The sequence below is a fragment of the Notolabrus celidotus genome, chromosome 1 (assembly GCF_009762535.1).
Source record: "Notolabrus celidotus isolate fNotCel1 chromosome 1, fNotCel1.pri, whole genome shotgun sequence".
NCBI lineage: Eukaryota > Metazoa > Chordata > Actinopteri > Labriformes > Labridae > Notolabrus > Notolabrus celidotus.
In genome coordinates, this window is record NC_048272.1 from 13,769,580 (window position 1) to 13,782,823 (window position 13,244).

At 39.5% G+C, this 13,244-nt stretch overlaps 1 protein-coding gene across 1 annotated transcript in view; it reads left to right on the forward strand.

Annotated features, from left to right (window-relative positions):
- The first annotated feature begins 2,555 nt into the window (after positions 1 to 2,555).
- The window catches only part of LOC117818521 (guanine nucleotide-binding protein G(s) subunit alpha-like), a 39,468-nt gene continuing 28,779 nt past the window's right edge, over positions 2,556 to 13,244 (forward strand). Inside the window, exons 1-4 of the mRNA XM_034691461.1 lie at positions 2,556 to 4,166; positions 5,982 to 6,054; positions 10,576 to 10,630; positions 10,979 to 11,098. Coding sequence (XP_034547352.1) covers positions 4,028 to 4,166; positions 5,982 to 6,054; positions 10,576 to 10,630; positions 10,979 to 11,098 — 387 coding nt within the window. The 5' untranslated portion in view covers positions 2,556 to 4,027. The remainder of the gene's footprint in view (positions 4,167 to 5,981; positions 6,055 to 10,575; positions 10,631 to 10,978; positions 11,099 to 13,244) is intronic.

Genomic DNA, 13,244 nt, shown 5'->3' on the forward strand with positions numbered 1-13,244 from the left:
TGGTAAACCAGTGGTTTATAATGTTTTAACATGTAACCCCTGAAAAGGAGCGATTTTAAATTAGGGCCCCTCGTCAGATCTTTGATTGTTAGTGTTGTTAGCAGATTCTCAAAGGGACATGTCCTATAAAATCACAGAGCTACAGCTACTTATAAGCAGGGTACAAAAATGCAACAACTGTAAATAAAGCTGAGGTGCCTTCTATGAGTGACTCCAGTTCATCTGTGTTCCTAGTTTTGTTTGTTCATAACCTTGTCAGGTTGTATATGAGTCTCCTATGAGTCGATTAGAAGTACATTTTTAGCATTGTTGCACAGTATCAACTAAATGTTAACAGGGGCATCCATGGGGAATCTAGGCCGCACCACTTATACAGCAAATGTCCTAACCCCCCACACTCCATTAGCTCATCCTGTACTGACTCTCTGGCTGACGATATACTATAACGCATATGACGTTATATAATATAATTATTATTATTATATTATACTATGTCATATTACATAATTATTGTTTACTTCAGCTGACAAAGGCACTATTATAAAGTACTTTTTACTATTCTCTTTATCTTCATAAAGTCATATTACATACCCATATTTATGTATTTATATTGCTTAATCTGTCGTAACCCAATAATCACACCATGTCAACCTGTCACTACCAAGTGGCAACCTCCGGTCTAAAAGTCGTCCCCCATCTGTTTCTGGCGAGCTGTTTTGAGGCCAATCGTCGGCTGCAGCCATATTGCTGCTGTCAAAAGGGATTGTGACGTACAGAGGAGGGCTTTGAGCCTCTTAGCCAAGTGGCAACCTCCGGTCTGAAAATATTGTCCATTGCGGAAGTGCTAAAAATTGCAGTTCATCGTGGATCCGCTTGAGGCTGGCTCCAAAAGTACCAGAAACCACATACACACTAATTAAAAGAAGCCGATCTTTACAGCAGAAATAAACATGTTTACAGCCTGGTACAAAAGACGAGTGTAGTCTGGATAGCTCCTTTCTCAATCGGCACACACTGTACGGGGCTGAATTTTTTTCCAATGCGGCAATTTTCGAAGATATTGAGATTACGAGTCTTCCAATGAGTGACACAGCTGACTTGATTGACAGGCAGTAACACTGTAGCTGTTGGCTAGGAGACTCAAAGCCCGCCTCTGTACGTCACAATCGCTCTCGACAGCAGCAATATGGCTGCGACCGACAATATGATACTACGTCCATATTTTATACAATCTATGGTAGTGACCATGGACTGTATAAAACATGGACGTAGTATCTGTGACGTCACCCATCTGTTTCTGATGAGCTGTTTTGAGACCAATCGTCAGCGGCAGCCATATTGCTTCTGTCAAGCCAGTGTGACGTAATGAGGTGGCCTTGAGCCTCCTAGCCAACAGCTGCAGTGTTCCTGCAGGCAGCTGTGCCTCTCATTGGAAAACTCGTAGTCTCAATATCTCCGAAAATGGCCGCGTTAGAAAAAAATTCACCCCCCTCACAGTGAGAGCACATCGAAAAATGAGCTATCCAGACTACACTCGTCTTTTGTACCAGGCTGTAAACATGTTTATTTCTGCTGTAAAGATCGTCTTTTTCCCATTCATGCGTATGTGACTTCCAGTACTTCCGGAGCCAGCCTCAAGCGGATCCTCGATGAACTGCAGCTTTTAACACTTCTGCATTGGACAATATTTTCAGACCGGAGGTTGCCACTTGGCTAGGAGGCTCAAAGCCCTCCTCTGTATGTCACAATCCCTTTTGACAGCAGCAATATGGCTGCAGCCGACGATTGGCCTCAAAACAGCTCGCCAGAAACAGATGGGGGACGTCACGGATACTACGTTCATATTTTATACAGTCTATGGTCACTACTGCATTTTTAAAAAAAATACTACTATTTACACCATTTGGGGCGGCAGTAGCTCAGTCCATAGGGACTTAACTTGGGAACCGAAGAGTCGCCGGCTCGAGTCCCAGTATGGACGAAGTTTGGCAAGTGGACTGGTGGCTGGAGAGGTGCTGGTTCACTTGCCTGGGCACTGCCGAGGTGCCCTTGAGCACCCCCAACTGCTTGGGGTGCGCTGGTTGATGGCAGCATCCTCACTCTGACATCTCTTCCTAAGTGCATGTCCACTGCAGTTGTGTGCATGATTGTATGTATATACCAAAAACTGTGCGTGTAGCATGACCGAAAAATAACACGAGTGAAAAAATTTAATTTCCCCGTGGGGAATAATAAAGTACGTTCTTCTTCTTCTTCTTCTCCTTCTTCTTCTTCTTCTTCTTCATTTGTAACATTTCTATATATATATCTTAAATTTTGATTCTATCTTTATTTATCTATTTTTATTTTTACTTATTTTACTTATTTAAACGTATTCTCGGTTGTACTTATGTCTGGGTTGCTGCAACAACCGAATTTCCCCCCAGGGATCAATGAAGTAATATCTTACCTTATTGTATGAAAGGCGCTTTATAAAGTCTGATTGATTGATTGATTGATTGATTGATTGATTGATTGATTGCTTGATTGCTTGATTAGGTTTTATTGTGAAAGTTCTAACCGGAAACTGGAAAATTCCGTCCCGTGGAGCTTGACCACCGTTCTTTCTCAGGGTTCCGTGAGAGCCGTTTGCCCCACCCCACCTCTTCAACGCTATCTATCTCAATGTACAATCCAGAGAGAAAAACGGGGGCACAAATAATTCAGAGTAACACCGCAAAGGAACGATTCTCATCCCCTCCGCCGGTCCTCCGGAGCTGACCCGGCCTGTCGGCGGCCACAAACAAAACGTCTCACCGCGGGATCAGTGACTGAAAACACCGCGGTATGTTCATGTATCATGCACATGTAACCATAATCTACGGATTCAAAGGGAATACAACAAACTGAGGGACTTGACAGCAGTCTGTAACGTTACCTGCACCAAAACCAGGGTGGAAATCACGGAGGAATTTCCACCCGTATCACCGGGATATCGCGTTTTATTCAAGGACATCAGACTGCCAAACACCAAGAGAAGCTTCCCGATGTGAGGAGAAATACAAATTAACGTAACACAGAGAAAAAGGACGGAGAAGGGGCCTTTCTTTGGGTCTGGACAAACCCTCTGAAAAAAGCAAAGAGCAGCATCTGTTGACGGGGAGAGGAAATAAAAACTGACATCGGTTTAAAGGAGGATATTAGTGATAACGACGACAACCCCTCCTTCCTTAAAAAACGGTGTATAATGAGACAGAGAGAAAGCCTGGTGATTCACATGCCGTCATTTTAAGAGGAGATATTTATTTTTTATTTTTCTCCACCTCTTTCTTCACGCTGGAAAGATTGCTAACAACCCCTTGAAGATTAACCCAAAATATAAATTCAAAGGTGGAGAGGAAAGAGAGGAAAACAGGGCTTTGGTTGTGAGTGGAAATGAATTGAAAGGCAGGGTGAGATATCTGCCGAACATGGGCTCCAGAGGAGACACTTGCTGAGAAATATTAGGCATAAAAGAGTGGAAATATATAGATTTTTTAAAAAGCAGTCGTGTAGATTGTAACACCAGGACCACTGACGGTGCTTTCACGTTCAATGCAAAGCTGGAAATCTCACATCCACTCTCATATCATTGATGACTTCATTGCGGATTTACAGTGAAAAACCACAAGAATCAAGCATCTGAGAGGGCGGCATCGGTGCTCTGAGGGATCCCTGGTTGATCAATCGCCAGTAAATAGCCACATCCATTTTACACATACGTTCCCAAAGCCTGGTGGAGCCTGACATCTTTTTTTGTACGACAGTTTCATCTGCATCTGGTGATGTAAATGACGCCCATTTTGAGCCGGGTGTTCCTGTGCAGGGCCAGTCTAGGAATTTTGGATTGATTGATTTTTCTTCTGATCAACACCCTCCCCTCCTTCCTCCTCCCTCCCTCCTTACACCCAGCCACCAAACATCCACCCACCTATAACTACCCCTGCCTGTCTGCCTGCCTGCTTGCCTGCCTCCCCCCTTGAACCTATCAGTGGGGTTTTGGGAAAAGATGGGCTGTCTTGGCAATAGTAAGACGGAAGACCAACGAAATGAGGAGAAGGCACAGAGGGAGGCCAACAAAAAGATAGAGAAGCAGCTCCAAAAAGACAAACAGATATACCGGGCCACTCACCGACTACTACTATTAGGTAGGTTTTCTTCAATCCACCCTTAACTTGTGTGACTGTGACATCCAAAACATTCATTTAGTGCTGATTTATCACACAAATTCAAACAGCACAAGTGTATTTTGAGCTAAGTCTGCTAATTGAGATACTGGATAAAGAAGCATAGTGTGATGTCACCATGCTACCAGGTTTTAAACAGGCCTGTCCCTGCTCTCATGGGTCATTATGGAGCATGACGACAGAACATGAGAGAGACACTGGGCAGACAGAAGGACCCTGTTTGTGTGAATTTTGGAGGCCATCAACTGGCTTTTTTTCTTGTTTTGTTTGCATGCTTGTTTCTTTACTCCACACATATGACAAAAAAAAATCTGGGACGTGTTCTGTGTTTGTCAAGATCTCAGGTGTTGCCTCCAGTTTTGTTTGATAAAGTAATTTCTAGCTTCATCACCCAGGCCTCCATGTCACGATCCAGTCTGAACGTCAAGGCCAGGGCTACTATCCTGCTAAGCCTCTTGGAGTACTGAGAGCAAATTAGGATTACTATTAGGATTACTAGCTAGCTTCCCTTGAATCACTGTCCCGTTCATTCTAATCTGAAATTGATCCTAGATTTGAACACTTACACTCGGGCGCTAAATAGCAGGCCTGTAGCATAGCTCCTTGTCTCCAGGTGAGGAGATACTATGGCCTGGTTTGTTTCATCAGACACATACAGGCACAGAATTATGGAGGATTAAATTCCCATGACTCTTAAATGTATTTATTAAGGCCTTTGTCTATGTGTCGTGAATGAAATTTACTTTAAAAATGCTAAAGCAATTTTCTGCACTGATCTTGACAAACACTTCCTGTGCTCCTCCATGATGCTGGGAGCTCTCTACACATCTGGCAGCTGGAGTAGAAGTAGATCATTTTTGGGACCCTGAAAACAGTTTAAAAACACCCCCTATATTCAGCCTCTCACCTTAGTAAGAGTGCAGACATGGTGTCTTATAAACATTATAAGGCACTGAAGCAAAGATACTCATTTTGCATACAATCTTGCTTATTGGATGAGATTGCCTGTTTTAATTTTAATTTTTTGGTCATTTTTCTTTTATTTTTTGAAAAATAACACATAATTTGACCTCTTCAGACGTCAAATAATTATTTTAAGGGAACCATGTGTTTGAATCTCTTTCTGATGGATCTTCTTACCACTAATAGACATCTTAAACATGTCACACATACTACCTTTTCTGTGAAGGATCCAGCTACAAGGGTTGGAAATTAAGATTTAGATCATCAAACTGCCTTTTAATTTGCAAAAATTAACTTTAGCCACAACTATAAATATGCCATGTTAATGTGAAACTTTCCTCTCTACTAAAAAAGAGTGGAACTTTTAAAGTAGAATAAAATGGAAATAATGATGTGAAGGTTAAACATGGACAAAATATACTCTGCGTATTTGAGAGGATCAGCTTTGCTACTCCCTAACACTGCAAACAACAAGCCAGATGGTAGCAGACTCACCTGGACCGTTTTGATCAGCACTTTTTTGTCCTGACATCTTGCTTGGTCCTCTATTTTCATGAAATATGGTATTATGTTGGAATGACAGGGGCAGTGCAGAGAAACAAAACCCAGAAGTTTGTGGAAATCAGTCGTCAATACTTCTTTCACCAAGACCATGAACACCCTTAAAGAAATAGTGCCACCCAAATCCCATATAATGAGCTTATAACCATTCTGCACCAGTCTCATGTGGATATCCATTCATGATATATGGATGTGGTAGTGGTGAAGCAGTTTTTCATCCTTATTGTCTGACTTCTTCTCTTTCTGTTTCAGGGGCCGGTGAATCCGGGAAAAGCACGATAGTGAAGCAGATGCGAATATTGCACGTAAATGGCTTCAACGCAGAGTAAGTGTTTGTTTCCTCCATGTTTAAATCTCTGTATCAGCTGTTACTCACACACCTATACAGCACATTTTATTAGTGAACCACCAAATTTTGATGCCTAGATTTGGTGTTTCTGATGGGATCAGATATCAAAATAATTGTTGACCTAATACCTGTATGACATGATGTTTTGGAGGAGATTACTGGAGCATTCATGAGACACAAATGGGAAAAATGACCTGAGTGGCTCTAATGTCATGCAGGTAGAAGGTTGCCGGACCATTTCACTCAGATGCAACAGCGGATGAGGCGATTGAGCGTTTATCTTGAACATTTTCTGGTTTTGTATCTTGCTTTTTTGGTGTTATTGTCATGATTATTGTTTTTAAATGTTGCCTGGGATTTTTTTATTATGTAAATTGCATGTGGATTGTAGAAATTTGCATGAGTGGACTCCAGAAAGAATAGTTGCTACCTTGGTAGTAGCTAAAGGGGATCCAAATAAATCAATACATTTAGGAAAATTATGAGAATATTAATAGGTGAATACAGCAAGACTTTTAAAGGGCAGTAATAAATAGAAATATGAGCAAAATAAGCTGGAATTAATATTTAATGTTTCAAAATCTGCAGGGAAAAGGCTAAACATGGAATTACTTCCAATAGTAATCAGTTTAAAAAGTGTTGTTCGGTTGAGGCAGATGGCTGTCCAGCATGAGTCTGGTTCTGCTTGAGGTTTCTGTCTGTTAAAAGGAAGCTGTAACTTGTTAAATACTGCAAGGTGCTCTGTTCATGGTGGATTAAGATGAGATCAGACTGAGTCCTGGCAGTAAGAGGGGACTGGATTGTATCGTGTCTTGATGTTGGGTCTCTGTTAATAATTTAACATAGAGTACTGTCTAAATCTGCTATGTTTGTAAAAGCATCTTGAGATCACGTTTGGTGTGATTTAGCGCAATATATATATAGTGATTGATTGATTGATTGATTGATTGATTGTCAATGGAGTGGAGATAAAGCTCAAATTATCAGTCATTTCTGAAGCAGAAATTCTATTTTTTTCTAGTTTCAGCTTCTGAAATGTCAAGATCTTCCATTTTTTGGGTGTTTTTAATCACGTTTGATTCAAGTGATTTCACAGTAAATTAAGCAGCATAGCTTTTGGAGTTTGAGAAAACAAGATGCTTGAGGAACCGCTGAAATTATTTTTTTCGTTGACCAAATGGTCTGATCCATGCATCCACAAAAGTATGACAAAGGTTGTCATGAGTGATGTTTAGCCTAAGCTCTAAACTATAATCAAATAATTGGCAGTGTTCTAGCTGTGTCTTTACAAATGATTTTGTCCATGAATGTAAAAAAAATCGGACTGTTCTTTTAGCTCAAAAATAAAGTGTGTGTAATTGCTCAATACATGTGTTCAATCTGTGGATGTTAGTATAACAAAGCAGAATATGAGCTCCTCTGTAGAAGAAGACTTTTCATGACTTTCTTGACATGAAGGGATCTGAACCGGTTGACAATGATTGCCTGGCTTGCATACATTCGTTCCCTTTTCATTGGTATGGAGCGTTCAACTCGTCATTGTAAAGTAAGACTATTGAAGCTTATCTTGTGAAGAAAATCTAGTGAAAGGTTTTGTGCATATTTGTTAAATCTCTTGGAGTAAATACTTTAAAGTCAGTGTGACACCAGAAGAAAGCTTGCATCTGTTTCAGGTCTTTCATGGAAACTTTGCCCTGGGTGTTTAGAAGCCACCCCGTCTTGTGAATGTCATAAAATTCAATCCCAAATTGATGCAATGGAAACTAAAGTCACATTTTTCTATTCTTAATCATGGGTTTCCTAGAAGAGGGATGTTGGGGTAGGAGTATCATCATGTGCTTATTTTTGGGTCAGGTCGAACAGATGCTCCTCACAGACACAGACGCTCTGCTGTCAGAACAAACAGACAGCCCACCGCCGAGTTGTGTTTGGATCTGAGAGCTTGTGTCTCTCTCTTTGGAGCAAAGGGATTCACCTCGCCGGGTCTCTCCTTGGGGTGCAGGGCAGTGTCAGTCAGTGCAGGGTGCTGGGGGGGAGAGGCGGTAAAATTGGAGGGGTCGAAAGGCAGATTGGGTGAGGAGAGATTGAAGTAGAAGTTTGTTGTAAAATAGATGCTTGTTTTGTTGTCTATCTTTTTGTGTTGTATCTATCGTTACTGTGCATCAAAGAAAGATTAAGAGTTGAAGGAAGCTCTCTGTAGCTCTTGAAAAGTAATCAGGTTGATGTGATTTGTCTCTTTCTTTCCCTGATATTTAGAGAAATCTAAGTTTCAGAAGTGGTAGCTCAAGTTTGAGATGTTTTTTTGGTAAAGTTAGTTTAAATGAAATTCCAAAAATGGTGACCCCAACCAAATAATAAACAGACTTTCTGTTCTTCTAGGAAAAATAAGATTTACTGTATCAATACACACACTAGCTTTTTAAAATAATAATCTATTGGTATGAAAAAATGTCAAAAAGCATTTAGTAATGTCCATCAGAGGTACCCGTAGTTTATTTTGACATCTTTAGACGACTCGTTCTGTCCAACCAGCAGCACCGTATCCAATACGCATTCACACTGATGTTAGAAACCAGAATATTTAAAGATTTAGACTTTAAAGATTACATCAATTTAAAAAAAAAATAAAGAAGATAATCTGTGCCTTTTTTAATTTTTGGTTACTTTTTAAAAACAGAACTTCTTGAATTACTACAAAAATCCACAATAGTAGTAATTTAGTTTTAACGCTGTATAAAATGACAGAAAAATTAACATTTTGTTCCCGCATCCTCACATTTATTGAACATTTCTGGACATTTTGATCAAGCGTTCATCGTTTTCCACATTTTTACATCATCTACTTTGAGGTTTTATGTTTAAGTATTGTGAAGGTCCACATTTAGACTATCAAGCCATAATAACAGACATTTAAAAAGTTAAGCAGAATTATTTTTAAGAAATATAAGTACCATTTTTAATGCAGCTGTTTTATTACACATCCTCAATCTCAGTTAATATTCTTTTACAGCAGCATGCAGGACGAGATGAAGCATTTTTATCAACAAGTTAACTTAAAAAAGAACACATTCCCTACCAAAAATACAAACATATGTGCTATACATTTCAAATACTCATCGTCTCATGAGTGCATGTCTTGATGTCATTGCATAATGTTTTATTTTTGTCTTTTTGGTGAATATCAATAGAAAAACAAAGTCTTATCATGTAAATAATGTATAAATATGAGAATGGATAAACCTCGAGTGCAGGGGTGGATCCAAGTGGTAGCCAGGGGGTGGCCTCTGCCCCCCTCAAAATCTGATTGGCAGGCTGCTAGTAGCTTTCTGAACATTCAGTGTAGCTCATTTCTGTTGGTTGGTTCTATAAATGAAAACTTTGGACAAAAATCTCCTTTAGGTTCTGACAGAAATGAGAAGATTGAACACTTCTGTCGTGATACTTTAAAGAGTTTAAATGTTGCACAGGAACGTCTTTTAGATGCTTGCATTTAAGGACTCAGAGTAGATATGAAGGGTTAATAAATGCTTTTCATTGGTGTGTGTGGGTTGACATCCTTACCCGAGGTGGGCCACCCCAGTGAAAAATGTGGACACGCCCCTCTTCTGGTGTAATTGGGACCTCTGCTGCTCTAACGTTAACTGAATATAGTACACAGTGCACTCAAACACGAAGCATGTGACTCCTCTAATAGCATTGTTCTGATACACAAAGATATTTTTCCACTGCTCATTCAGAAGAAATCACATGTGCAGGTTTCTGATTGTGTAAGCGGCTCTCAGGTTGATTCATTTGGGGAATTTCAGTATCAAATCTGACATTTGTTGAACTTTTGAATGAAGTTCATTCCTGCTTTAGGAGAGCTGCTTTCTGAAAGAGCTGTGACGTTGAGACTTTACTACTGGTATCAGTGACTCCTCCGGACTGAACAAACTGAGGGTTATGCTGAAATTTAATTCTGTACTCTGTTCTGTAGTAATTTTGGATTCTATTTTTTGTTAATGAAAGGGTTTGTTTTGAATTAAAGATAAAATACGCCTTTCAAAATGTACTGAAGATACCGTTTGTTTGGTTCTTTGTTTTCAATTACTTCATACGCCAAAATTAAGATGTTAGGCTGCGCTGTTTTCACTTTCTTTCACATAGTGAACAAACAGAGATTTCACACAGCTGTCTCATACCAAGACTTTCACACACTATACCAAGAAGCTAAACAGTGTTTGAACCCTTATTTTGAAATTTCTCCTATTTATTCAGTTCATCTTTTTAATTGCTCAGAAAATAAAATCTTTAACCAGCACAGCAACGTTTTCTAAATTTGAATCGAGCTTTTCTCGATTCCCCATTTAGCTCTGTTCTGGAAGTAAAGTTTTAAATTAGCATCTAAGCAGGGTTCATTTTCAAACTGTGTTACTGAAGTTGATCATGCTTTATTTTTGTGAAATATTTCTCTTATGTGTGGAAAAACTAACATGGACCCTCTTTTCTTCCTCACAGGGAGAAGAAACAGAAAATTCATGATATTAAAAACAACATTAAAGAAGCTATAGAGGTAAGAAGTTAACCTTTTTAATCTACTTTGATCCAAGTTAAGACCTGGGATGCTCAAACTAAATTGTTTTGTCACTATATTGCGAGCTCTCTTAAAAGTTTTACTATATTTTCTAAATCTGGTCAAAATGGAACTACAAAGTATTTCATGAAAGTCAAAGTCATAATAAATGATGTTATAGGCAATAAAAGATCTGAGGTTAACATCCTGCAGTAGCTTCCTTGTACTGAGGAAATAAACTCAAATCAACATTTTTTCCTTCATAATAATATTTAATTTCATGGATCTCACATTAACCCCTTTGTGCTTTCAGTAACGATCATTTCTTCTTCTGCTGTGTTCATTCAGACGATTGTTTCTGCCATGTCAACGCTTACACCACCATGCAAGTTAGCCAGTCCTGCAAACCAGTGCCGAATCGATTACGTCATGAACCAAATAAACCAGAAGGACTTTGAGTTTCCTCTGGTAAGTTTTGATTCACCTCAAAAAGTTTGTCCTCTTCTGTCAGCCATTTTTAAACCAGTGACCTCCAGTCTGATATCGGCTGTGGGTCATGTTTTTCTACAAGAGGCTTGTGAATGATGTAAAAGGAGTATATGCATGTACAAACAGTCAGCAGATAACTTATGCAGTTTAGATGCTAAAGAAAGGGGAGTCAGTGTGTGAAACTCTTTGTGCTTCTACGACATGGAGGTCACATTTTTTGTGTTTCTATCCATTTATCTGATCGTGTAACTTGTTACAAAAACATCTTGGTGACAACTTTTGCCATAACTCAAGTATTCCTACGCTAGGTATGAGGCAGCTTCACAAAAACTGTAATAAAAAGATGAAGTGATGTCATTTTTACCCCCAAAAAATCAAAGGTCAACTTCACTTTGACTCCATGGTGCCCTGGAAAATGTCCTTGCTGTCTAATATTCCGTCCCATTCTTTTGAAAGTGATACCTCAGGAACCTGTCGGGGAAATATCCTCAAATTTAGCAAAGACTTCAACTTGGGAGGACAAGACGACTAGATTTTGGTTGTCATAGCTGAAGTTTACTGTGACATAGCATCTGCTCCCTCCTGGTGAATGCAACACCTCAGCAGTGTCTAAAGGGACTTGTATTTGATCTGGATCAGTAACATGTTTTTGGTCAGAGAGAGGACGATACTTTCTGGGATCAATTAGTGGACAATCTTTTCTAGCTCAACGCTTCACGTAGCTGTTGGTTTGTCGGGCCAGTGTCCTCTTCAAATAATGCTGTAGCATCGTGTTAGCTTGTGATATACGATTATATTCTCTGTCAGAGCCACAGTTACAGAGTCACTCTATAGAAGCACTGAAGGATGGACGCTCCAGTTTTTCAAGTCAGCAGCGAGGCAGTAATACTAGTTTCATTCACCTCTATGAGAGCTAAAACATTCAGCTGATTAATTTAGAAGTTGAAAAACCTGAAAGCATTGAACAAATGTGCTGGTTTTCTTCTTTTATGGTGTTTTCATTTGCAGACGATCAGCTGATCGAACAAAACAAGACATTTAAACATGTTAACCTTCACTCTGAAGAACTGTGATCTGTATTTCCAACACTTAAGCGTTCATTACACATCCACAAACGAACAACGAGTGAAACAATTTGAATTATTTCTGAACGTCATAAAGGATCAGCTGTAGCGGCTGAACCCTGTAGATTCCCCGGTTAGGCGTGCTGGAGGTGAGTCAGACTCCTCACGCGGCAGCTCGCTGCGCTCGCTCGGTGATTGAGTAATTAGCAGGTGTGCTTCCGCTTGGGAGGCTGTGAATTGAATGAGCGTCTCACCTGAGAGATCCACACCACCTATTAGCGCTGATTGTCTGTAATAACCCTAAATGTGCCTGGAGGGACCGGTCCTCCACAAACACACACAGACTCTGGGGGGTTCCTACCTGAGCTGTAGTCTGATCCTGCCGGCCTGGTAGAGACTCACTGCAGGTCTCACTGCTCTAACAAATATGTATCTACTTCCACCTGTCCTCTGGATGTCTTTTTAAAATTTAAATCTACACACTAGTTTATCAGAACAAGCTTCTTTTATATTTTAAACTGCTACCCAGATGACATACAGTATACTTTTCATTCTGAACAGCCTTTTTTAAAGTTTATCTTTGAAATGTATGGAGAATTGCTTGCTGTTTTGTCTGTCCAGTTAAAACATATGAGATCCAGTTTAATAAACAGCAATAAAAATCAGGGTGTATGAGCGAGCACATACAGAGAAGATTCCAGATTCAAGAAAGCTTTATTGCCATGTGATGTCGCACACAAAAGGAATTTGACATGGTGAATGGAACACTGGTACTTAACAACAAGACAGTAAGGACACAACAAGACAGTAAGGACAATAAATATATAAACATAAACACAAATCCAAAAATTCTAAATAAAAATAAAAATACTATCTGTCCAAAGAAAGGTATAGAAGTACTTTTAAAGACATGAAATACGTTAACTTAGCCTAAGCCAGAGTGCACATTTAGCAGATGAATATAATAATAAAATATGTTATGGGATAAATTATAATATTGCACATGGTTATTGAGGTATTGCATCAGAAATCAAAGTAAAGTTAAAGCTTTTCTCGTGTAC